The following is a 27,732-nucleotide window of genomic DNA, read 5'->3' as shown; positions in this document are numbered from 1 at the left end:
TCTCCTCATAAGACAAGGTACAACCACAGTGCTGTTAGGGAGGGAGTTCCAGGATTTTGACCCAGTGACAGTGAAGGAATGGCCAATATATTTCTAAGTCAGGATAGGCAGTGTCTTAGAGGGGAACTTCCAGGTGGTGGTGTTCCCATGCACCTGCTGCCCTTGTCCCTCGAGGTGGTGAAGGTCACAAGTTTAGAAAGTTCTGTCAGACTTTGGAAGTGGCTGCTTTGTCCTGGATGGTGTTGAGCTTTTCGAGTGTTGGAGTTACACTCATCCAGGCAAGTGGAAAGAAACAAACTCTAGTGCTTGGTTTGCTTTTGTTCTGGCCCTTTTGACTTTTGTTGCTAGGTTTAATGATTTATACTCTCTGATCCCTCTGCTCCTTTTAGATTCTTATTTCCTAAGTAATGTGTTACCTGCTTAAATTTCTTACTAAAATGCGATCCCTAATTTATTGCTGTTGAATTTCATTTTCCAATTATATGCCCATTCTACAAGTTTTTTTTCTTAGTTCTTTCATGCGATGCGGGTGTCGCTGACAAGTCCAGCATTTGTTGCCCATCCCTAATTGCCCTTTAACTGAGTGCCTTGCTAGGCCATTGCAGAGAGCAGTTAAAGAGTCAACCACATTGCTACGGGTCTGGAGTCACATATAGGCCAGACCAGGTAAGGATGGCAGATTTCCTTCTCTATAGGAGGGGCAAATCCCGAATGTCCTTTGGAGATAGAAACCAGACGGGTTTTCATGGTCTCCTTTACTGAGACTGGTTTTATAATTCCAGATTTATTAATTGAATTTAAATTCCACCAGCTGCTACAGTGAGATTTGAACCCTTTTTTTTAATTCATTCATGGGATATGGGCACTGTTGGCTAGGCCAGCATTTATTGCCCATCCTTAATGGCCTGTTAGGCCAATTAAGAGTCAAGCACATTGCTGTGGGTCTGGAGTCACATGTAGGCCAGACCAGGTAAGGATGGCAGATTTCCTTCCCTAAAGGACATTAGTGAACCAGATGGTTTTTTTCCACAATTGACAATGGTTTCGTGGTCATCATTAGACTTTTAATTCCAGATTTTTTACTGAATTCAAATTCCACCATCTGCTGTGGTGGAATTCCAACCAGGTCCCTACAACTGGATTACCAGTCCAGTACCACTATGTCACCATCTCCCCATACCCCATATCCCCAGAGCATTAGCCTGGGCCTCTAAATTACTTGCTGAGTGACATTAGCATTACACCACCATCTCTACCTATCTTCCTCTTCCTTGCCCCTCTCCCACCCCAAGGTATACCTACAGAGCTTTTATGTATAAAATGGCTACAGTCCTGCCACTGATTACCAAACCTCCCAATTGGGTATCATCCACAAGTTTAGTAATTGTGTTTTTGATTCCAAAGCTTAAATAATTAATACAAATTGTGAAATAATTTCAGCATTGATCCTTTTAGGTCCCTACTTCCCAGGGTTGACAATAACCATGTTTTCTTGCTTGGTGTGGTTACTGAGCAATAGCTGAGAAAGCTATCTTTTACTCTTTGCTTTCTGTCTTGCACCCAGCTAGCTATCCATCCTGCTACTGGTCCCTGACTCTGCATGCTCTGACCTTATTCACGTGTCTATTATGTGCTACCTTAGTGAAACCATTTTTTGGAAATCTAGATATATTACATCTCCTACATTACCCTTACCTACTCTCTCTCGCCTTTTCAAAGAGTTCAGCAAAGTTGGTCAAGCAAGACTTTCCATTTTGAAATGCATATTGACCATTTATTACATTTTATCATTGCTGGTTGTAATTGTGCAGCCAGACTCAACTGTCTCCACTGTTGCATTGTTTGAGAACATCTAAATTAGAATAAACATGGAAATGAATTTGAGTGATTCCAGATAATAGAACAAAGCCATGTACCAGTGCATTTACCCTCTGAACAATTGTGGGAGCTCCAAGTACACACCATTTGGGGATTGGGGTACTCAAGAATTTGTACATCATCACCGATCTTGTAAAACATGGGATCTTTACAACATTCCCAAAAATTTGGAGCCATGTTCATAGAATTAAATCACTCCTGGGGAAGAGGTTTTTCCAAAACATTTTATTGGATGAAGTGAGAAGAGTTTATCAAATAGATTTACCAAGAGCAGACATGAGCAAACACACAATTAAATCAAGTCCTATTCATTACAGAAACAACTTTTTAAAAGCCCTTTATATTTCACACAAACACACCTATATTATATATATATATAAAAATAATGTAAACATGTAGAGATTACTAGGGGCATCAATGTCTCCAACAGGAATGCCCTTGTCTTTGACGACTTGGTATTGACGCTAAACAAAATTGAAGTGTCCTGACATTTAATAGTTAATAATCAATGATTGCTTGGATTCTTCCAGCCGTGTATCCAGTTTGGGGAAATCATGAATATTCATGAGGAATTGCTCAGCATTTTGTCTTCCTACTCTATATAATACCAGAAAACCTTATGCCCCAAATAGAAATGTATTTAAACTGCAAGAAAAGGCCATGTTTGTTTGAATATTTTCAGTGATGAAGGTGATATTCACTGTCCAGCAGTAGCGTCTCGATAGATCAAAGATTGTCAGATGTATAGGAGTCAAAGTTTAGGCCCGACATCGTCTTCAATGCAGTTAGTCAGCACATTAGTGGACAAGGTTGGGATTAATGTCCTCTGCAACAGAAAGAGTGGTCAATTTTCAGTAAGGCTTGATATCTTTTCTGTCAATTTTATTCTTTGAGCCCTGAGCTAACCTTCCAATTCCATGTACTCTCCACCATAAAGACTGCCTAATTTCACATCGAATAGCGGGTGCCTTAGCCCATCTGCTGCTCAAATCCTCATCTATGGTTTTGTCATCAACAAACTCAACTATTCCAAAGCACCCCATTCCGGCCTTCCATTCTCCACCCTCTATGAATTTCAGTCCATCCCAAACTCCACACTCTGTGTTCCATCCTGCACTGCCACACTCAGCATCACTCCTGAGCCCATTGACAAGCATTGACATCAGATTCCCTGTGCTTTACATATAGATCTCTCATCCTCATGGTTAAATCTCTTTATAGCCTTGCTGCTCTCTATCTAAACTTTTCCAGCTGTACAATTTCTTCTCCTCCCCCTCAAATTATCTAGCCCTCGAAGTTCTTGTGCATCCACCCACTTGTACCCCTCCCCCGACCCCACTTTCCCCACAACTCCCAGCCGTGCCTACACATGCTGAGACTCCACACACTCTGCAAGTTATTTCCCTAAAAGCCTTTCTGCCTCTCCACCTCCCTCCTACTCTTAAAAAAGCGGTAAATTTCCTCACCTTCTTTGAGGGAAAAGCACCTGCCCCATTCTCTCAGGGAGATGTCTCTGTCACCATCAAGGTCGCACCCTCTGAAAAACTGGGACGTGCAGTGCTCCAAGGGAATTAACGAAGTGCGGAGAGGGGCCAGCTCAGAGTGGCTAAGATAACTGAAAAGACAATGACAGCATCAAAGGTTTTATAACCTGCCATTTAAATAGTCTGGACCAATTTCAGCAGAGGGTCCCCCATGTGGATGATGAACCATATTCTACTGCAGTATGACCTCCTGTCACTTATCTAACAATGCAATGATCGGAGCTTTCAAGAAAGATAAACATTTGAATAAACTCAGTTTGCCTGATGGACAAACTAGGCTGTAAAGATAGAGGTCAAGGAAGGCTGGCCTCAATCAGTACTTGTTAAATAAAAAAGCAATTGTCAAATACTAGCATTTCCTTCAGTCAGTCTCGGCACAATGGTTACAATCCCATCTAATGGGCCTGAGCTCTTGTCCCTCTCCATTGATTGAAATGAGTGTGTTATCATGTTAGATTTTTGTTTTCAAATGAACAAATCTGTCATGTAATAAAGGGGAAAATGTATCCCTACCCATCCACTGGATGACGATCCAGTTGACTGAACTGCCAGTGAACAGGGTAGATGTACATTTGGTAATTCTGACTGAAGTCATTGAAGAGCTGGTCGAGAGAGTGATGGCCAGGGTGAAGACGCTGCTCATCATCATAGATTTCTTTAACCTGGGAAAGAAAGCATTGATATGATTGTATAGCTTGTTGTCTGTCAGAACTCAACAGGTCCCGGAGAAGATATTTTTGGATTGTAATGGGTGCTGATAATTTGACTCCATTTTCTGGTAAGCGATTGAGCATCACAACATCGGACCTCATTTCAAGTTTAAATTAGTAAGCAAACCTGTTTTACAAGATGTGAACAGGCAGAAAAATAACATTAACCTGAAGTGTAAACCTGAAACAGGAATCAATGTATCTCTTTCTTTGCAATGAAAGCAATACAAGAGGTAATGATCTGATGCTGTTAACTTCTTATAGAATGCACCTGAATATAATGGACTGGGAAGTGGATTTTTATTCCGAGGGGGGTTTTGAACGACCAGTCAGCATTGTTATGTGATCCGTACCTGATAGTGCTGGGCAGGATTGCCTGTCCCATCTCGAGTACAACTTTAACCAGCGAGGGAGAACAACATAAGGAATAGGAGCAGGAGTAGACCATTCGGCCCCTCGAGCCTGCTCCGCCATTCAATAAGATCATGGCTGATCTTCTTGTGTTTCAATTTCACATCTAACGTTCCCATCTAACCCCGATAACCTTTGATTCCCTTACCTAACAAGAATCTATCTACCTCGGCCTTGAAAATATTCAAGGACCCCACCTCCACTGCCTCCCGAGGCAGAGAGTTCCTGGAGCAGCTGCAATATTTGGGAGAAGGAACCAGCTGTCGGAGGGTTGTCAGTCCGCGGGGGCGATCTTGGTGGGGGAAGGGTGCCAGGGGACTAAACCGGAGCGAGAGTGGGGCCAGGCTGAGTGGGGCCAGGCTGAGTTTGTACAACCCGGGAGGGAGGGCCCCATAAGAATGGACATGGATTCACACGGTGTCTCTTTGTAGTGGGGAAGCTGCACCATCCTCTTAAACCAAGCAGAATGCTCACTCTCCTAAAACAGCAGCCCCACGTCCATCACAGGGCACGTTCCTGCCCTGAAGTAGCTGGAGGGATTTATACGAATCCTGAAAGTTAAAGTGTAGTCCAAGCCTCATTTCCACAGCAGCAGGTTGCAGTTCCAATCCATCCCGACCCCCCACTGCCTCGAATTTAAAAATCGAGGATCTGGTGACCCATGGCTGGATTTGAGGGGACAGCCATGAAGCCAGAAGCGGGAGAAAGATATTTAACTTTTCTCACAGGGACAAAAATAATTTGGGATTTCATTTCACCTAATCTTTGCTTGATTACTCCTGAGGTGTGGAATGATACAGTATAGGAGGCCATTCAGCCCATTGTGTCAGTTCTTTGAAAGAGCAATCCAATTAGTCCCACTCCCTACTCTTCACCATAACACTACAAACTTTCCCCTTCAAGTATTTATCCAATTCCTTTTTGAAAGTTGCTGTTAAGTTTGCTGAAGGCAGTGCATTCCTGGCTGTAACCGTAAAGGACAACAATTTTCCAAATATAACACTCAGTGCGCAGAGAAACACTTCATTCTTTTTTTTAAAAAGTATATACATGAAGCTTACCGTTGTTCTCTCTTTCGGAATTAGTAAGCCAGGAGAATGTAAGTCTCGCTCATACATCTGTATCAGGATATTTTTCAGCCAAGCACGCAAATGTAACGGGAACTCTTTCAGCTCATTATCCAAGCATGGAGCAATATCTGAACAGAACCAAAATAAATCAAGTTAGAAGTGCCTCTCTCTCCCTCAATGCAGAAAAAACTTCCAGAAAAACTAGCTAATCCTGTGTTGATGTAAATTTTTACAAATAAAATTGGTTCAATATCTGTTGAGCTAGACAATTGGATTCTTGGTCTGTTCTTCAATGATACCGACCTCAGTAGGTCTGTTTAATTCATGTGAGGATTATAAAAAAGAGCATTTATATATCTTGTGGGTTCACGTTTCAGATAGTTATGAAAGCTGTGGCCTTTATCAGTCCAATGGCCTGTTCTTGTTTCAAGTATCTTACATTTTAATTTTATAAACTAATAGATTCCCTTTGGCGTATTTTGTGGGCAGTCCAGGGATCTGTATGGGAGTTCTTGGTGCTTAACTCAGTAATAGTACACAGGGAATCAGTGCCTAACAGAGATGGAGATGGAGTTTGTGGAAGAGATGAAAATTAAAAGGCCATAAATAAGATGAAAGAAGGAGCTGCATATATAGTAATGTAGTCACTGTTGTAATGTAAGAAATGCAGCAACTAGTTTGCACTCAGCAATCTCCCACAAACAGCAATGTGATAATTACCAGATAACCCGATTGAAGGATAAATATTGGCCAGGACACCAGAGATAACTCTTCTGCTTTTCTTCAAAATAGTACCACAGGCTCTTTTACATTCACCTGAGCAGGCAAACGGGGCCTCGTTTAGCATCTCATCCAAAAGACTGCACCTCTGACAGTGTAGCACGCCCTCAGTGCTGCACTGGTGTCACTTTGATTTTTGTGCATAATGCCCTGGAATGGGACTTGAAACCAGAACCTTGTGTTTCAGAGGTGCTACCAACTAAACATCTCGTCATTAACAAATCCCATGGGGATTCAGGAGAAACTCCCTTACCCAGAAATGTGGAACACACAGGGAACAGTTGAGGTGAACAGTACAGGTGCATTTAAGGGAAAGCTAGATAAGCACATGAGAGATAAATAACTAGAGGATTTGTTGATAGGTCAAAGGAGATAGATGGTAAGAGGCTCGTGTGGAGTATTAACACCAGTGTAGACCGGTGGGTCTGAATGCTCAGTTGCTGTGCTGTCCTCATGCTGTAACTCTGGTGATGGTGTTGTGTCATGATTCACTCAGAGTCTAAGTGAACATGCACCTTTCCACGCACGTTGTAGTCTGGGCTATGGAAAGTGATGGTAGAATCTCCAACTTTCTTTCCATCGTATGGCTGACCAAACATCTCTCCCGCTCTTACCGCCTGCCATTGGCAAGCGTTAGAAGGATTTACAGGTTGATACTCAGCCCCCCTGACCATGTTATCAACAAAATTATCTCGGTCATCAAGTCCTGGGGTGGGATTTGAACCCAGCTTCTGGCTCTTAGGCAGGGACGCGACCTACTGTGCCACAAAAACTCTGACAATGTAACGCTAAGTATTACATAATATAGCAAAACTTATTTTCTAAGGATTAAGTGGCAGTATTAAAATGGGGCAAGACATTGTTCACCATATAAAAGCTGCAGATCCTATTGTCATTAATCATGGACCTTATGTATTTGTTGCAAATGATTAGAACCTACATTTGCAGGATCCCATATAGTCCAGGTGAATGTTGTGTCCCATCTTGGTTCCTTCAAGAAGACACTTAGAAGCGAAAAACTGGCAAGAGTTTCCATATGTCCTGTTGTTTGTGCCACACACCTGTTAGATCAAATAGGACAATAATTGGAGACAAAGTGTTAAAGGAAGCAAGCAACCAAGAACATACTTCTCTTCTCTTGAACTTCAGACCAATACAGTTAAAGGAAACTGATCAGTCATTGACCTAAAACGTTAACTCAATCTCTCCGCAGATGCTGCCTGTTGAGTATTTTCAGCATTTTCTGGTTTTATTGCGATTATTAGTGGCAAGAATTATGACAGTAGTTATAATGGGGGGACTTTAATTATCTGAATATAAATAATAGTGGGCAGAGAACTGGGGCAGTGAAGGGTAAGAGAGTGCTCTGAAGAAGGGTCATACGGACTTGAAATGTTAACTCTGTCTTTCTCTCTCCACAGATGCTGCCAGACCTGCTGAGTTTTTCCAGCATTTTCAGTTTTTGTGTCAGATTTCCAGCATCTGCAGTATTTTGCTTTTATGTCAGTGTTGGGACCCCTGCTTTTCCTGATATATATTAATGACCCAGACCTTGGGTAGAGGTACAGGGCAGAATTTCAAAATTTGTGGATGAAACAAAACAGGAAAGTGTTGTGAACCAATGAGGAGAATAGAATAGAACTTCAAAAGGACATAGACAAGTTGGTGGAACTTGCAAATATGCGGCAGGTGAAACTTAATGCAGAGAAATATGAAGTGATTCATTTTGGTAGGAAGAACGTGGAGACATAACATAAAGTAAAGGGTACAACTGTAAAGGAGGTGCAGGAGCAGAAAGACTTGAGTGTATATGTCCAAAAATTAATGAAGGTGGCAGGACAGGTTGAGACTGTGGTTAATAAAGGTTACAGCATCCTTGTTTTATTAATTGGGACATAGGATACAAAAGCAAGGAGGTTATGTTAAACCCGGACAAAACACTGGGTTGGCCTCAACTGGGACATTGCGTCCAGTTCAGGGCACCACACTTTAGGAAGGATTGAAGGCATTACAGAAAGTGCATAAAAGATTCACGTGAATGGCTCCAGGGATGAGGAATGTAGGTTGCAGAAGTTGGGGCTGTTTTCCTTGGAGAAGAGAAGGTTGAGAGGAGATTTGATAGGGGTGTTTAAAATCCTGAGGGGTCTGAACAGAGTCGATAGGGTGGGAAGGATTGAGAACCAGAGGACCCCGATTTAAGGTTTCTGGAAAAAGAAGCAATGGTGACTTGAGGAGAAACTAGTTCACTCATCAAGTGGTTAGGATTCGGCTTGCACTGCCTGAGAGGGTGGTGGAGACAAGTTCAATCGAGACATTCAAGAGGGAATTGGATTGTTATCTGAAAAGGAAACATGTGTAGGGTGATGGGGGGAAGGCGGGGAAGCGGCACTAGGCAAATTGTTCATTTGGAGAGCTAGCTGAATGGTCTCCTGTGCTGTAAACATTCTGTGATAATAAAAGGAGCCTAATGTTTTCTGGTGACTTCCTAATGATAAGCTGCTGTTCAGTGGGTAACACACTTGTCTTTGCGTCAGAAGGCTGAATGCTCAAATCCCACAGACTTGAGCACAAAACCTAAGCTGCCACTCCAGAACTAAGGGGGTTGTTTCACTCTGAGATGCCATCTTCTGGATGAGACATTAAACCATCAGCCCTCTGAGGTGATGGTGAAAGATCCCATCGTTCTATTTCGAAGAAGGGCAGGGGAGTTCTCTCTGGTATTTTGGTCAACAAATATCCTTCAACCAACACCTAAAAATAGATAATCCAGTCATTATCTCATTGCTGTTGTGGGATCTTGCTGTGTACACATTGGCTCCATGCTTCTTACATTACAACAGTGAATATACTTCAAAGATACTTCATTAACTGTAAACCGCTTTGGAATGTCCTGAGGTTGTGAAAGATGCTTTTGAAATTCAACTCTTGCTTTCTCGATGTGAGTGCAGATCCTCTGTGAGGTGAGGTGAGGCTTCAGGGTCAGGGACTCTAGTATTGAGGCTGTTCGAGTAGGGAAATGTCAAGCAGCAGCATCTCTCTACGTGAAACAGGCTTGTGTCAAATTTGGATCTTATTACTTCCTGGCAGCTGGTTAAAAGGGGCAAAGTGTTTTGGAATTTGGCTAAATGATTGCCATCTCTATAGTAAAGGTATTAATGATGGACGGAGGACAAAATACATGGAGAAAATAAGCCGCATGGATTCTGGAAAGAAGATTGAAGAATTCAGCAATATAAAGTGAATGGGACAATATTATAGGGGATGCGGAAACAGAAACCGAGGGGTTTATAGACACAAATCTCTGAAGACGATGGAACAAGTTGACAAGGCATTTTATTAAGTCAAATTATCCTTTTTTAAAAAATATATACACCCAGGGCAGGATTTTTAGGCCGGTGTGTGGATGCAATTGGCAGGCCCGAGAGTTAATTGGCCGATTAACAGCCAACCAACATGAAGCACATTTCAGCGCTGTCAGGGTGGGGGTGGGAGGAGGGTGGGCGCTGATATAAACGCGGGCGAGCGTTGAATGAAAGCTCCCTGAAGGCAGAGAGCAAGACTTCAAAACAATGAAATAAAGGTTTTAAAATCCAGAAAAAAAATTGTCCACACATCAGAATCAGTCACCTGAACATATAAATGATGGGAATTCTGTCCAGACATTTTTATTATTTTTTAAATTTAATAACGGAAACCTCATCCCGCCCTTGGATGAGGTTTCATCAAAAATGCAAACTCTGCCTAGCGGATTTGCCCGTCCGCCAACCGTGAGGTTGGCTGGACCACGAAAAATCCGGGACAATTGGAGCTTTAGTTGTCTTAATTGTCAGTGGGCGCACTTCCAATACTTGCGCGCAGCCGCTGACTGAAATATTGCACGAGCACTGGGTGACGTTGGGATGCTCGCCCGATGTCATCGCGCACCCAATTGGGTCAGGTACTCGCCTGCACACTGAACTAAAACTTCTGCCCCTAGAGTACAAAAGCAGGGAGGTTATGCTAAACATTTATAAATCACTGGTTAGGCCTCAACTGGAGCAGCGTGTTCAGTCCCGGGCTCCACACTTTAGGAAAAATGTCAAGGTCTTGGAGAGGGTACAAAGGGGATTTATTAGAATGTTTCCAGGAACGAGGGACTTCAGTTAATGTGGAGAGACTGGAGAAGCTGGGATTGTTCTCCTGAGAGCAGAGAAGGTTAATAGGAGATTTAATAGAAGTGTCCAAAATCACAAAGGGTTTTGATAGAAGAGGAGAAACTATCTCCATTGGCAGGAGAGTCAGTAACCAGAGAAAACAGATTGAAGAGAAATGACAAAAGAGCCAGAGCGGATGGGATTCTTCATTCTGCAGTTAGAATGCACGGCCTGAAAGAGCAGTGGAAGCAGATTCAATAATAACCTTCAAAAGGGAATTGATTAAACACTTGAAAAGGAAAAAAATTACAGGGCTAAGAAAGAAAAAACAGGGGGAGTGGGACTAATTGGCTAACTCTTTCAAAGAGCTGGCACAGGCTCAATAGGTTGAATGGCCTCTCTATCCTGTAAGATTCTACGTCAAATTGTTAGATATATTTAGTCAATTATATCTGAAGTTTTCTATGGGCAGAATATTGCGCTGGGTGTGCTGGGGTGTGCCCGACATGCCCGAGAATAAAATGACACGGGGTGAGGTCGGGTGTGCATCCTAACGTCATCACGCAGCCTCACGATATTTCGTTCAGCGGGTGTGCGCCGGAATCGGCTGTGCTCCCGCCAATAATTGAAAGGCCTATTAAGGCCATAAACAATCTAATTAAATTCAAATTTATGCTGCCTGTCCAACCTTACGGCTATCGGGCAGGTGAAAAGGCCAAGCGGCCTTTACATTTTTAGGAAACCTCATCCACGGGCAGGATGAAGTTTCCTAAAGCAAGAAACGTTAAATAAAAGCTTTATTTTTGAATTAGAAACATGTCCCAGCTCATGTGACAGAGCCACATGAGGGGACGTGTTTTATTAAATTTTTATTCTCTTCATTTTTTTTTTAAACAGCGCTTCAATCTGTCTGAGGCAGCTCCCTGCCTAAGGGAGGTTGAAGCGCTCTTCCGCATGCATGCGTGCACTGCGCACGAGGCCCGTCTCTCCCTCCTCTCCCCCCGCCCACACAGGCAGCGCTCAGCGCTACCGCTCGCGATCCATGCAGAGCCCGCCCGCCCCACGTGAACTCTCGGAGCAGAACCGACTGCCCCCCCGCCAAGCACTCACGCCAAGGGCAAAATCCTGCCCTATGTGTGTATTCCATTTATTCATAGTATAACTTGTCAAAGCTTTGTTTTGAAGTTGGGGCAGGGTTGGGTTAGAAACCGCCGTGATCCTGTTTTTTTCTTTACTATACCTGCTTCAGGTGTGATTCCCCTCCTCGAAATGTCAATTGTTATTACCGATATGGTTGAACCTTGGGGCCGTGGAACAAACAGGAGGGTCATGACATTATGAGCTCCTTTTTAATCCATGCTGTCTGTGTTCAGGTGAAGTTGAAAATGGTTAACTGGACTTACCTGTTGGAACTCAGGAGAAGTTACAGGGCAGGCTGTCAGGTCCTGGCAGATGCAAGTGGGGTATCCATTCTCATTGAGCTTGCACACCCTTCCATGCCTGCAACGGATCTTCTTACAAGAGTCTAAAATCAGAATAATGTGGAAGTATATCACCTGTAACGTTCTCTTCACTTTTTGATGGGATGGGGGTGGTTGTGATGATCAGAACTTATATTATGCACCATATTCTTTCAATGACCTGAGTACAGTCTTAATTTCAAGCCTCACTGACTGGTGATAACTAAGGTGAATATTTATAATCGTTGCTCTCTGATATTTACGTCCTTCCTCTCCTGATGCTGCTGACTCTGAGAACATGTACCTGTCCTCCAGCACCTTTCCTCTGGTGAGATGACGAGTGTCAGCATTCAGTCACACGCCTGAGTCCAATGGACCTGTGCTCACAGGGAGTGTAAGTTGGTGAACTGAAGCTGCAAAGTTTGAAGAATTATAAGCAGTTGGAATAAAAGAAGTAAATGGTAATGTTCCCAAGACCCCAGTCATCTTATAACTAGAACAGCCATATCACCAAGGAAGTGTAAAAGGGTGAGAACTACAGATCAATAATAAGGCCAAACACACAATCACCTCTGTCCACTATAATAATGTTCCATTGCTATTGGGATTGCTGTTAATGAGACTGTGAAAACAAGAGTTAGTTAGATCTTTAAGGTACTGATTCTGAAACATGAGAAAAGCACAGAAAGGATTAAGACTCAAGTAAGCAAATTGTTCACATTATTATTGATAAATCCACCCTGAGGTGATACTTACTGAGTTCGTTTTGCATGTTGTTAGTCTCACTCCTATCATCTTCACTGGCTCCATCACCATTTGTACCCTGATTGAAATCAGCTCCATTGTTAACATTGGAATTATTGCTGTCACCATCCTCGTCATAAACAGGTCTATCGTCAACATTGGAATTTGCTACATTGATCTGGTTGAGGCCATCTTCATTGGATTGAGAATTATCCAGCGGATTGGAATTTGCTACATTGATCTGGTTGAGGCCATCTTCGTTGGATTGAGTGTTATCCAACGGGTTGGAGTTTGCTACATTGATCTGGTTGAGGCCATCTTCATTGGATTGAGAATTATCCAGCGGATTGGAATTTGCTATATTGATCTGGTTGAGGCCATCTTCGTTGGATTGAGTGTTATCCAACGGGTTGGAGTTTGCTGCATTGATCTGGTTGAGGCCATCTTCATTGGATTGAGAATTATCCAGCGGGTTGGAGTTTGCTACATTGATCTGGTTGAGGTCATCTTCACTGGACTGAGTGTTATCCTGCTCCTGAGTACCTGGTCCATTGTTATTGAATACTGCTACATTGAGATTGGATTCTATTCCATCATCGTTGTCATCTTCATCATTGGAAAATGCCATTGAATTCATAGCCACTGTGTTGGTACCAATATTCTGGGTCTACAAACAAAAGGGAAACTTCCATCAGATTGTTGAAAGGATATGCAGCACCTGTGAATATAGCTTCTATGCAGGTCATGTTGATAATATTAAACTTTTTTTATTTAAAAAAAGGAACTTTTCAATTAAAAGTTTACACATGCTAATTTAACTAATTAAGAACTTGATTTGTGCAAAAAATATGAAACATTAAAATCTGACAAATGGAGAAAATCTTTTTTGCACCTACTGGAAGTATTAAGAACATCCAGGGCTGGGAATAGATGCATTATTACCAGGTAATGTGCTGTTACTCTGCTGCAAAGATAGGATTTTGTATCTTTAATGTCACCTAGTTGGAATGCTGTTAAGTAAACACAGCATGAAGCATTCGGAGATGAAATCCTATTACAGAGATTCTAAACTGCTTATACATGGTATTCTCTGGGTCAGAAAAATCCAACAATAAAGATTGTTTTGCATCTGTAACTAAGTGTGACATCCCAAGTGTGACAGACAAGCTAGGCATAGACTATTTTATAAGTGCAGATCCTGTGATTTGAGTTTGATGATATGCTATTTAATAACCATTGGAGCCTTTACTACAAACACACAATTATTATAGTCAAGGGGCTGAACTCATTTTCCATAAATTGGCAGCTTTGATCAATATGATATGTCCTTTTACCTCTGGCCTTAATTTTGTGTTTTTTTAACATTATACTTTAAAATTCATTATACAGAGAAGTACCAGGTTTAAGATGGGCCATTGTATTGGGGGATTTGGGACCATAAAGTGCAGCAACACTGACACATTCCTGCTTTTTGTGGATTCTTTTCAACAACCGAGCATCCAAATCCCTCTGGGATAAAGAATTCCAAAGATTCACAACCGTTTGAGAGAAGAAATTTCACCTCACCTCAGTCCTATATGGCTGATCCCTTCCTCTAAATTAGGGCCCCCAGTCCCAGATTCTCCAGCCAGGAGTAACAGCCTCTCAGCACTGAAATGTTGGCTTGGGATTTGAGGGAACATTGGGGTAGAAATTTGAAGCATTGAAGGGAAGGCTCAATGCAAACATGAGAGAGAAACAGGGACAGTGGTAATTAGAGTGGGAAGGGGTTGGTGAGGAATAGAAACACCAGTTGGGCTGAGTAGCCTGATCAGTGCTGTTGATTCAATGGGACGGATGGCGGAGATGCTGAGACATCCTTTGTGGGCAGTTTTCCTAACGACACAAAGTTGGGAAACTAATGAATCCTCACCTGGCCAGATCACCGTGTTATCAATGCTGAAAAAGCTGAAGAGATTCAGCCCCTTATATTTTATCAACTAATTCAGCTCTTAGGCTGTCTAGCAATAAATTGAAGAAAGGGAAAAATACCTCATCCTCTAGAGTTTGAACATCTTCATCCAAGTTTTCATCTGACATTTGCAGATTGGCCAATTCCTCATTATTCAGGGTTTGATCATATATCACATCCAATCCAGCCGGCTCATACATTGTGTTTTGTTGGCGAATGTCTTCATTACTGTATCCAATCATAGAATCATCTTCACCGTTTAATCCCAATGAGCCCATTCCTTGCACAGTGTCAGAGTATGGGAGAATACTAGCAGGTTCCTCTGTATCAGAAACTTCAATAGACAGTTCCTGGGAGTTTTGTTGGTCGAACCCAACATCCACAGCATTGGTATCTACCCCGGGTGCGAAAGGCCTCTCATTGTCTGGCAGAAAAGGTCCCTCATTATCTGGCACTCCAGGTACCCCATAATCTGGTACTTCGAATGGCACATTTATAAAGGGAATCCTGACCAGAGTACCTTCCATACTGTTTGTGTCCTCAGCTGATATCTCAGAACTCATGCTGAGGGCGTTCCTTTGAACACCATTTACTCCCAAAACATTAGCTCTCCTCCCTGTCCAAGGATAGGCATTAAAGAGCATTGGATAGCTATTAAATACATTTGGATAACTAGGATATTGCTGGGAAGGGTAGTAGTTGTAGTTGGGGTCTCTGTAGTTAGGATATTGCTGGGAAGGGTAGTAGTTGTAGTTGGGGTCTCTGTAGTTAGGATATTGCTGGTTCACATCATAGCCATTGTGGTTTGGATTTTGTGGATTTGGCAAGTAGCCAAAGTAGTTTGGAAACCTGGAGTTTAAGCGATAGTTGGGACCAATTTGGCTCGGACGGTATAAACGGTTGTTTGTAAACAAGAGAGGATTTATCACTAGGTTCTGTTGATTGAAGTTAAACAATTGTAATTACAGAGCAAAGGCATAACATTATAAAACATTCTCAAAGCTTATTCTATAAATAGACTGTGGTTAAAAACATACACAATGTACATGGAACAACGACCTCCATTTATATAATCTTTTTATATTGGAAAAAGTCTTCACAGATGCCTGATCAACTTTAGACTGACATTCACCTAGGTGTTGCCGGAGAGATCTATCTCACAGCGTGTCCCATTAGTTAAATATTCTCATGTACCCTTCACCTGGAAAGTTTCTTGCACTGTAACTTCTGGAAACATGAGCGGATAATGGCTAGGCGAGGGGAATGGGGTATCAGGGATTAACAGTCTATCTCCTTAATCATTGATATTTAAGGATTGAGAAACAGAGGAATGATGGAGAAGGAATTCGAATCAAATCAGGTCCAGAAAGAAAAATAAAGAGAAGAAAAGAAAATATCGTACTGAGAGAGAGGAAAGATACAAAAAGAAAAAGTGTGAAACAAATGTTAAAAGTAAACACTTTACTATATGTAAGAATGAGATTGAACAATTTAAATGGTTCCCTTTCTGGGCCAGAGGGGTAGATTGACATTGCATTAACAAGGCATTTAAGTGATTTAAGGTATTTAAGAGCCACATGCAAATTGGCGTAGTGTAAATAAGATTAGAGAGATAAATGTGTGGCTCAAAGATTGGTGTGGGAAAAATGGGTTCCGATTCATGGAGCACTGGTACCAGTACTGGGGAAGGAGAGAGCTGTTCTGTTGGGACGGGCTTCATTTGAACCATGCTGGGACCAATGTCCTAGTGAATCATATAACTAGGGTTGTAGATAGGACTTTAAACTAATTAGAGGGGGTGAGTGTTCAATTGAAGAGAAGTTTAAAAAATCAAAAAGAAACTTGGCTTGGTTGTAGGAGACAGAGGGTGATGACAGAAGGATGCTTTAGTGACTGGAAGCCAGTGTCCAGTGGCGTACCACAGGGATCTGTGCTGGGTCCCCTATTATTCTTCATTTATACAAACGACATAGATGACTATGTGGGGGGTAGGATTAGTAAGTTTGCGGATGACACAAAGATTGGCCGGGTGGTTAACAGTGAGGTTGAGTGTCTTGGGCTACAGGAAGATATAGACGGGATGGTCAAATGGGCAGATAAGTGGCAGATGGAATTTAACTCTGAAAAGTGTGAGGTGATACACGTTGGAAGGAATAATTTGACAAGGAAGTATTCAATGAACGGCATGATATCATTAACATATCATCACAACAAGATTCAGCTCATTATATTATTAGGTTTGTGTGCAATCTCATACCTGTCATTGGAATAATTTCTACCCTATCATTCCTAGAACTGGCCCTGGGAAGCAATAGAATGGACAACTATCATCGGGTTAATTCTACAGATGCCCAAATGATGTGCTTAAGAAGGATACTGAGGGTAAGATGAACGGAAGAAAGACTTACTGGACAAGTACTGAATGAGGCAGGAAGAACACTTAAATAGTATCAAAAGACGACAAATGGAGCTCTTTTGACATGTTATCCATGCAGAAAGGTTAGAGTGCCTAATCACCACTGAAAGGGTTCATGAAAGAAGAGTGAGAGACCAACAGTGAAAGGAAGCAGCTAGATAACTTTAAAGACTGGCTTAACCAGAACTCCAGCAATGAGGGCATCCACTGTTGCTATGATCAGAAAGTCTGAAAGACCACAGTTGCCTACGCCACTTGACATGGCGACCCAGATGAAGAATAGTGAAATAGTGGAGAGTTCACTTCTCTTTCAAACTCCAGAAGATTGCTCCTGTGACTCCGAGATAACCACTCAACATAGGAACATAGGACGTGGGGCTTAGGAGCAGAAGTAGACCATTTGCCCTTCAAGCCTGATCCGCCATTCAAAAAGATGCCTGATCTGGTGGTGGTCTTAACTCCACTTTCCTGTCTGCCCCCCATAACCCTGACTCCCTTGTCTATCAAGAATCTGTCTAACTCAGCCTTGAATAAATTCAATATCCCAGCCTTCTTCTGGGGAAGAGTATTCCACAGACTAACAACCCTCTGAGAGAAAAAAAAATTCTCCTTATCTTCACCTTAAAAGATTACACGGGTTATTATTAACCTGTGTCCCCTAATTCCTATCAACCACACAAAAGGAAAGATTTTCCATCGTATCCACGCTATCAAGTCCCCTCAGGATTTTATATGTTTCAATAAGATCATCTTTCATTCTTCTAAACTCAGGGACAATATCAAGTTCGAGATAGTGCAGCCTTCAGGCTAGGCTGAGTTTTTCTGTTCAACCTTACAATGGATGGAGCCCTTGGCCTCCCAATTTTGTGGAACTATACTCCTCCTCCTCTCTTTTCACATTGTATGGTACAGGTCGGGCAATGACTCTGATCCCCTCAAAGTATCCATAAACTTTGTCACCTCCAGACCCAACTATTCCCGTGCACTCACCAGGGCAATCTCTAATCCTCCTTTGTGAATTCAATTCATCCTGAACTCTGCTGCTTATATAAAAACTTGCACCAAGTCCCTCTCACCCATCACACCCCCATTCTCACTGACTCACCTTGGCTCCCACTCATCCAACATTCAAATTAAAATTCTCATCCAATTGTTTAAGTCCCTAATTCTTCAAACCCACGCTCACCCCCACCATCCCGCCACCATTCTCCCTGACACTATCTTCTTGTATGTCCTTCTCTTTCTTTGCTCCCGCCATTGGCGGCCGTGCCTTCAGCTGCCTAAGCTCCACGCCCTGGAATTCCCTCCCTAAATCTCTTACCCTCTAACACTTTCTCATCTTTTAGTCCCTCCTTTCCCCAGCTCTTTAGCCAAGCCCCTGGTCAGTCCTCCGAATAGCCCATTGTTTAGCTAAGCGTCCATTCTATCATCTCTGTGAAGCACTTCGATATGTTTATATTACATTATAGATGAATTGAAAAGGATTTTATTTTATAAAAGCACAGATTAAGTAAGAATGATGGAAAAGATGAATTACCTCCCGACTGCTGGACATATCTCTGGCTTTACGGATCTGAAAAATTAAATGGATGACATTGTGAATCATACAAAGGAATTATCAGGATGGTCACTGGAACTGAGTAACTTACTCTAACTCAGTTTCCAGACACCATTGTCTTTGGGGTTTTGGAGGAGAATCTCTCAGGGATTTGGGAGAGAAATTTCCAGTCTTCTGGGGAGAATCACCCAGAATTTGGGGGGGGGATCTTCCCAGAGTTTTGAGGGAGAATTGCCCAGAGCTCTCCCTGTTATTGGCTGAATCATCTAGAGCTCTCCATGTTATAGGCTGAATCACCCAGAGCTCTCCCTGTTATTGGCTGAACCACCCAGAGCTCTCTCTGTTATTGGCTGAATCACCCAGAGCTCTCCCTGTTATTGGCTGAATCACCCAGAGCTCTCCCTGTTATTGGCTGAACCACCCAGACCTCTCCCTGTTATTGGCTGAATCACCCAGACCTCTCCCTGTTATTGGCTGAATCACCCAGAGCTCTCCCTGTTATAGGCTGAATCACCCAGGGCTCTCCCTGTTATTGGCTGAATCACCCAGAGCTCTCCCAGTTATTGGCTGAATCACCCAGAGCTCTCCCTGTTATTGGCTGAATCACCCAGAGCTCTCCCTGTTATTGGCTGAATCACCCAGAGCTCTCCCTGTTATTGGCTGAATCACCCAGAGCTCTCCCTGTTATTGGCTGAATTGCCCAGAACTCTCCCTGTTATCGGTTGAATCACCCAGAGCTCTCCCTGTTATTGGCTGAATCGTCCAGAACTCTCCCTGTTATTGGCTGAAAATATTCTCTGTCCTCTGAGGTTGGGTGAGCGTGATCAAGGCTTAATGATCTGTGCTCACCTTTCTATTCATGGCTTCATCCACAAGTTCCTACAGGCCTCTCCCTGCTTTACCTTCTATCAGTTATTCCTCGGAGACCATTCTCCCTGTACACAGGTATCTCAACCCTCCCTGTTCCCAGGCACTGCCATGAAACGTATCGATGTGTGCTTAAAGCAATACCCCTCACAATACAACAAATATTTAATCCGGGTGTGCAGTGAGTCTTTTCAAACAATTTCACCAGCTTCATACAATGCCCTTTAAGGGTGATACATGGACTGATTAATCAGGAGAATTAAACTTGGCAAACATTCAATTTAAAAAGCTATCATATTATTTCTGATTTATTTTAATTAGCAAGTAGTTTCTTATTTTGAAGAAGTGATACTCACTGGGCTGCTAAACACTGCGGCCACCAGGCATGTGATGAGAATTAGAGTTTGCATCTTTTTGCGGAGTTTTTGATCTGCAATACAAGAACTTCCTTCATTACAGCACGCAGTGTGAAAAGGTAATTGGATAAAGGCTTGAAATGGTCACTTTTCCAGCTGGCAAAATACTGTTCCAGTAGAGCTCCAACACTGGCATCTACCCGGCTATGTTGAAAATGGTCCCGTTATATCCTGTCCACAAAAAGCAAGACAAATCCAACTCGGCCAATTACCGCCCCATCAGTCTATTCTCCATCATCAGTGAAGTGATGGAAGGGTTCATCATCTCAGTCCTGGGACATCATTGCAGGAGTTGCTCAGGGTTGTGTCCTAGGCACAACCATCTTCAGCTGCTTCATCAATGACCTTCCTTCCATCATAAAATCAGAAGTGGGGATGTTCGCTGATGATAGCACAATGTTCAGCTCCATTCGCGACTTCTCAGATACTGAAGCAGTCCATGTCCAAATGCAGCAAGACCTGAGCAATATCCAGGCTTGGGCTGACAAGTGGCAAGTAACATTCACACCACACAAGTGCCAGGCAATGACCATCTCCAACAAGAGAGAATTTAACCATTGCCCATTGACTTTCAATGGCATTTCCATTGATGAATACTCCACTATCAACATCCTGGGGGTTACTATTGACCAGAAACTGAACTGGACTAGCCATGTAAATACTGTGGCTACAAGAGCAGCTGGGAATTCTACAGCAAGTAACTCACCTCCTGACTTCCCAAATCCTGTCCACCATCTACAAGGCACAAGTCAGGAGTGTGATGGAATGCTCCCCACTTGCCTGGATGAGTGCAGCTCCAACAACACTCAAGAAGCTTGACAACATCCAGGACAAAGCAGCCCGCTTGATTGGCACCCCATCCACAAACATTCACTCCCTCCATCACCGATGCACAGTGGCAGCAGTGTGTACCATCTACAAGATGCACTGCAGGAATTCACCAAGGTTCCTTAGACAGCACCTTCCAAACCCATGACTACTACCCTCTAGAAGGACAAGGGCAGCAGATAGATGGGAACACCACCACCTGGAAGTGGAAGTTCCCCTCCAAGCCACCCACCTTCCTGACTTGGAAATATATCGGCCGTTCCTTCACTGTCACTGGGTCAAAATCCTGGAACTCCCTCCCTAACAGCACTGTGGGTGTACCTACACCACATGGACTGCAGCGGTTCAAGAAGGCAGCTCACCACCACCTTCTCAAGGGGCAATTAGGGATGGGCAATAAAAAGGCCTAAACAGTGATGCTCACACTCAATGAACAAATAAAAAAATCTTTCCCTCTTGTTGGAATGTTATTATGTTTATACACACCCTGGTAAACTATTAGTCTTACAGTTCATCTTTAATGAGTGGAAAAATATGGCGGGGGGGGGATGCGTTTAGGGTGTGGAATATGGAGAGGGGGGCATGGGGGGAATGGGGAGAAGTGGGAATAGAAAAAAGAGGGCATGGGGAGCTGGGGAAAATGGGAAGTAGAGGGATTGGAGAGAAGAGGGGAACGGGGAGAGCGGGGGGAAAATGGGAGAGCGGGGGGAAAATGGGGAGGGGGTAATGGGGAGAGGGGGATAATGGGGAGAGTGGGGGGGGGGTGACCAAAATATTGGTCAAAGAAGTTGCGGGTCTTAAAGGAAGAGCAGGGGATGGAGAGACTTGAGTGGTTTTGGGAGGGAATTGGGGTAAGATGAATGGATGAGCATTAGGGATGGAGAAAGTTACAGGGCAAGGCTCTGAAGGAACTTAAACTCAGGGATGAGAATTTTAAACATGGGATTTTCTGAGGAATCCGACTGAATGTAAGTCAATGAGGGCTGGGGTAATAGATAAATGGGGCAGCATATCGACAGGAGAGTTTTGGATGTGGTCAGTGAGGATGGAGACCAGCAAACAGAGTATTTGAATAATCAAGTCCGGAGGTAAACAAAGGCATGGATGAGGGTTTTGTCTGCAGGAACCCTTGATTTCCTCAAAATTGGAATCACAACATTCTGAGGTAATTACATACAACATAAAATTAAATATAAATACCTTCAAATATCTCCCCACACAGAAACAAAATCACTCTCCAGACAATTATCAGAATCTGGAATGCTTGGCATGAAAAGGTGATGGAAGGTGTTTCCATAAATAATTTTGAAGGGGAGTTGGAGATGTATTTGAGAGTGAGGAACTCACAGGACCTAAAGCGGGGGTCTGGGGCTAAACACTGGGACTGTTCTTTCAAAGCACAAACACGGACATGATAGGCCAAATGGCCTCTTTCAGTTCTGTAGTTTTCTACAATTCAAACTTTCTAGATTCATGCAAAGATGATGAGTGGAAGATGGAGCATTTTGCTTTGCAGATTTCCTACACAGTTATAGTCCTTTACACCTTCAGGCCATATCATGGAGAGATTGCAACATCTACTGTCTAATACTGCACTGTCATTAGATGAGATTCTCCACACCCTCGAGTGTTACACCTGGATCAGTTTGTGAACAACAAGTTCACTCCAGGCACTGCTCCACCACCACAATACATCTCTTGACTCCAAACTTCAGTGGACACAGTCTCTGGATTGGGCAGCACAATAAATAGCACCTTTGACTTTGTGAAATGTCCCAAGATGCTTCACAGATGTTTTATCGAACAAAAATTTGACACTGAACCACTTAAGGAGATATTAAGACAGGTGTCCAAAAGCTTGGTCAGGGAGATAGGTTTTAAACAGACTCTTAAAGGAGGAGAGTTGGAGAGGTTTACAGAGGAAATGTCAGAGTTTAACACCCAGGCAGCTGAGGGCACAATCACCAGGAAATTGGAGATTGGGCAGAATTGAGGAGTGCAGAGATTCCATGGGGCTGGAGGTGGTTACACAGATTGGGAGGGGTGTGGGCACGACAGTTTTGAACATGGGGAATGGGAATCTTAAAGTTGAGATGGGCAGGACCAGGAGCCAGTGTAGAGAGTGAGAAGAGGGGTAAAGTGTGACCTGTATTTGGTGGGAGATAGGACATGGGCAGTAGAGTTTTGGATAAACTCAGGATACAAGATGGGAGGCTGCAGGGGTACATTGGAATGGTCAAGTCTAGAGGTGACAAAGGCATGAAGAAGATTTCAGAGATTAGCTGAGTCAGCAATAGAATCAGGCACTATGGAATTTTGACATCACCACACTACTTTTGCAACTTTCTAGACATAAAAAGTGCAGGTGAAAGTGAGCTGTGGTCTCGAATCACAGGGTGAGTCTTGTTACCATGGTCCCGACTTCATTGTCGCTTTACTTTCAAACCCAAGGGTGTTGGTGAAAATCTCAAACTGAAGAAGAATCTCTACTGATATGAGCTTTTTCTCTCTCAATCCTAACTTTGCTTTTCACATTTATCCAAACCCTTTCCCAAAAGGAAGTTTAAAAAATATGATTCTTGTCAATAAAAACTCACTGAAGGAAGCTTGAGTTCCAGATTTCCTCTCCCGTTTGTGTGAAGAAGTGTTTCCTGACATCACCCTGAATGGCCTGGCTCCAATTTTAATGTTCTGTCTCCTTGTTCTTGACTACCCCCACCAGAGGAAATAGTTTCTCTTTCGTATACTTCAATCATGATTAGATCACCCTAAATCTATACTTGGGAATACAAGCCTAGTCTGTGGAACCCGTTTTTATAATTTAACCCTATCCTTGCCCCTTATCCATCATCCAAAAACAATCACTTTCCACATTTAGCTGACAATGCCCAGCTCTAACTCATCGGCACCTTTCTCGACCCCTCCCCCACTGTCAATCAATTGCCAGACCTCTTGCCAACATCTAATGCTGATCAGCAGAAATTTCTTCCAATAAAATATTGGGAAGACTGAAGCCATTGTCTTCCATTTCCGTCACAATTCTGTTCCCTCGCCAATGGACACCGCACCCCCCCCCCCCCCCCCCCCACCCCCCCCACCCCACCCACCCATTCCTCTCTCTGGCAACTGTCTGAGGTTGAGCTAGACTGTTTGCAAACTTGGTGCCATAATTGAGCCTAAGATGAGCTTCTGACAACATATCTGCACTACCTGACTGTCTATTTTCCTGTCAGTAACATCACTGGATTCCTTCCCTGCTGTAGCTGATCTGCTGCTGAAAACCTCATCCATGCCTCTATTACCTCTGGACTTGACCATTCTTACACACTCCTGACTGTCCACCTACATTCTGCTCTCCATAAACTTGAGGTCATCCAATACTCTGCTGCCCATGTTCTTACTCACAATTAAGTCCTATTCACCCTTCACCCCTGTGCTCACTGACCTACACTGGCTCCGGGTTAAGCAATACCTCAATTTTAAAATTCCCACCAATTTTTAGAAATCTATCTATGACCTCACCTCTCCCTATCCCTAAAGCCCTCCAGCCCCACACCCTCCAAGATCTCTGCACCCCTCTAATTCTGGCCTCTTGAGTTCTTCATTCTAAATCACTCCACCATTGGCAGCTGTGCCTTCAGCTGCCTAGGTCCTAAACTCTCGTATTCCCTCTTAAACCTCTCTGTCTCTCTCTCTCTTTCCTCTAAGATGCCCCTTGAAACCTTTCTCTTTGAACAAATATTTTGCATTTCAGGACACAACAGATCAACCAGGGCAGGTGAATGACAGCTGCCACAGATGGCATTAAGATACTGCTCTCTACTGGGGTACGTGAGACTTGGAGAGCTGCCTAACATCACCTAACATCCATCAGGACTGAATCAGACAATACAATCCCCTGAGGCAGTCACTGACAATTACTACCTGTCTTTTCTACGAATGTTCCAGGCTGATTTCAAACTCCCCAAAACGTTCTATCATGTACGGTCTAAAAGTCAATGAAAATATGCACAAATTAAACAAACCCTAAAGGTTGAAAAGTAAGTCATTCTGCTGAATGTCATGAAATAAATTGGAATATGTTGAATGTGAGAGTTTGAACATAAATAAACTTCCATGACAATTAACAAATTCCCTTTCCTGAGGCAATTGCTTAAACACAGGCAGTCACTTCCAACACAGAAACTTTTAAAAATTCCTTCCGATCAGCTCAAATACAGGTCTTTCATTTAAATGAATTATTGTTCACTTGTTATAAATGATTACTAGTCCTCTCAGTTTTTTTATTCAAGATACAACACCACCTAATATTTTTCAAACTGTTAAGTAGACATTTCAGTAATTTGACTGTCAGTTTGTACTTGAATAACGTAACACGCAAGTGCTTAAAACATTTCTGTCGTTACCTCACCACTTCTCGTAGATGCAGAGATCACTGGAGTCAAATAAAAAGTAACACAAAGTCTTTCTCAGCTGTGAATGGACTAAACTCAGCTGGAGTAGAAAGATCAGTCTCGCTGGGTGAACTAACTCACTCTGGAAACTTATCCTCCTGGGGCTCAGGCTGTGTCCAAATCACAGCCAATCGCTGCTTCGAGAATCTGATGTAATGAGGTTATACAATCATTATTAACCCTGCAGACATTAGTCACTGGGGAGGGAGGGGGATAGAGCAACATTTTCCCTCAGGTAACCTTTGCTGACTAGGCAAGGTTTATTAAAATTCTTAACCCTTGCTTCATCAGATCCACAAAAACCTCCAACTTAGGAAAGGTTGGGTCCTGACAATATTTAAATACTTAGATAGGTCAGTCAGCATGTATTGTTGTTTCTTGATTAAATATAAAAATGTTGTTGATTTGTGAGTGTTATTTTCATATTTATTTAACCATTCGAGGTCCATAAATAAAAGCAGAAAATGCTGGAAAAACTCAGCAGGCCTGGCAGCATCTGTGGAGAGAGAAACAGAATTAACGTTTCGAGTCCGTATGACTTCTTCAGAGGCCCATTAATGCTGGATAGATTTGTTGTTTTTCTTTCTAGATATTGATGAATGTGGGTTCACAGCTGTTTATGATACGTGTAGTGTAACATATTATTGCAGGACAGTGTGTCTTACGTCATGTTACACAGGAATATTCCTGTCAATATCAACGCACTCACCCTTGTTATCAATGGTACATCAATCAGCCTAGTCTTATATTTTTTACTCTGTGCTTTGATTTTGAAGAAATTCTGTTTGCTTGCTTCTCTTTGTCATTGTCAATTTCAAAACCTAGGAACCTGATGCTGATCACACAAGGCATTCCCATTGGATGGTTCATTGATTTAACGACATGATCTACCAATAATGTAACAAGCCCATCGGAACTAAAGGAACTTTTAGAAGTTTTCTCAATGTGTTGATGCCTGTTGGTGGTTTCTGGGTGGGGGAGAGTTGTTTGTCATTTGCAATCATACCAAGTCAAGAACATTCTATGAAGATTGGAATTAACTCTACACGGTGATTTAAATATTCAGGCATCAGTAAAACCTTACAGGGGAAACTGTCTCCTGTGCGTTGGGCATGATGGGACACTGGGGCTGTTGGATTTGGAGGTGCATGTTTATAATGTGTGTCTCTGCAAATAATGGTTTATAAGCGTGTAAAGATTGACCTCATTGCTGTCCTTCACTGCCTGGCCATCTGAAGTAGAACATGACACATTACACACAGAGTAACTCCTTCCATCCATGTCTAAGGCTGCAGTTGGATGCTCTCCTCAATATGACAAAGATGTCTTCATTCCTACTCTCCCCAGTGGCTTCTGTTGTGACTTTATCTCCTGGATTCTGGGTTGTTTTCTGTATTTTGTTGTTACTCTGGTGGTTTGCCAGTCGAGTCTTATTCAACAGGGTTTCTTAAATCAAGGCCCTGTCCATTAGTGTATAAGTATACTGACAATGGACATCACTGTGCTAAATGGGTTAGATTCAGAACATATCAAACAATTTAAAACTGGGCACCCATGAGGCACTGTGGGCCACCAGCAGCAGAATAATTGTCTTACACCACAATCTGTAATCTCGTGGCCTGGCATAGCCCTCACCACTATTTATAACAGATTGGAAGAGATGGTGGTGCAGTGCCAATGCCCCTCGTCTTGTGTCCCCAAAGCCCAGGCTAATGCTGTAGAGTCATGGGTTCAAATCCCACTATTGCAGCTGGTGGAATTTAATTTCAATTATTAAATCGGGTAGCCTTAGTAATGGTGACCATTAAACTATCATTGATTGTTGTCTGGTTCACTAATCTGCCATTCTTATCTGGCCTGGCTGACAGGTGACTCTAGACACACAGCAATGTCGTTGACTCACAACAGTTTTCTGAAGCGCTTAGTTCAAGGGAAGTTTGGGATGGGCAAGAAATGCTGGCCGTGTGAGTGATGCTCACATCCCATGAAAGAAAGTAGAAAGGTTTGCATTTCTATTGTGCCTTTCTTCATTTTCTTCTCATTTCTCATTTGAAAGCACTGTACAGCTGATTTTACAGAATTCCTTAAGTGTAGACACTGTTGCAATGTTGGAAACACCAATGCATACACATCAAACCCCATGAAACTACAACCCAGAACTACCTGCGTGCCAAACAGTATAAGCAGCAAATGATAGACAGAGCTAAGCGATACCACAACTATCCAATCAGATCTAAGCTCTGCAGTCCTGCTACATCTAGTCACGAATGGTGGTGGACAATTAAACTCACTGGAGGAGGAGGCTCCACAAATATCCCATCCTCAACAATGGGGAATCCCAGAACATCATTGCAAAAGGTAAGGCTAAAACATCTTCAGCCAGAAGGGCCGAACCATCTTGGCCTCCTCCAGAGGTCCCCACCATCATAGATGCCAGTCTTCAGCCAATTCGATTCACTCCACATGATATCAAGAAATGGCTGAAGGCACTGGATACTGCAAAGGCTATGGG

At 42.8% G+C, this 27,732-nt stretch overlaps 1 protein-coding gene across 1 annotated transcript; it reads right to left on the bottom strand.

Annotated features, from left to right (window-relative positions):
- Positions 1–2,094: 2,094 nt before the first annotated feature.
- On the bottom strand, positions 2,095–25,297 carry LOC144695015 (uncharacterized). Its single transcript, XM_078565921.1, has 11 exons — positions 25,173–25,297; positions 19,879–19,952; positions 18,635–18,670; positions 14,762–15,616; positions 12,743–13,397; positions 11,930–12,051; positions 7,334–7,454; positions 5,605–5,741; positions 3,936–4,084; positions 3,345–3,493; positions 2,095–2,704 (listed from the first exon to the last, which is right to left on the bottom strand). Exons 2-11 carry the CDS (start codon positions 19,930–19,932, stop codon positions 2,676–2,678), a joined length of 2,307 nt encoding a protein of 768 aa, XP_078422047.1. The 5' UTR covers positions 19,933–19,952; positions 25,173–25,297; the 3' UTR covers positions 2,095–2,675.
- Between the last annotated feature and the right edge of the window lie 2,435 nt (positions 25,298–27,732).

This window comes from Cetorhinus maximus, chromosome 1 (assembly GCF_964194155.1).
Source record: "Cetorhinus maximus chromosome 1, sCetMax3.hap1.1, whole genome shotgun sequence".
Classification (NCBI taxonomy): Eukaryota; Metazoa; Chordata; class Chondrichthyes; order Lamniformes; family Cetorhinidae; genus Cetorhinus; species Cetorhinus maximus.
Note: the sequence above shows the minus strand (reverse complement) of the source record. Positions and strands in the feature narration are given on the sequence as shown.

Bases quoted from the DNA above. Each gene is read 5' to 3' on its own strand.
- LOC144695015 (XM_078565921.1), bottom strand. From the start codon at position 19,932: ATGCAAACTCTAATTCTCATCACATGCCTGGTGGCCGCAGTGTTTAGC. The intron at 13,398-14,761 runs GTATTTTTCCCT...TTTTGTTTGTAG, and splicing joins TTCAAACTCTAGAGGATGAG to ACCCAGAATATTGGTACCAA. The intron at 5,742-7,333 runs GTAGGTTCTAAT...GGTTCTGTTCAG, and splicing joins CTATATGGGATCCTGCAAAT to ATATTGCTCCATGCTTGGAT.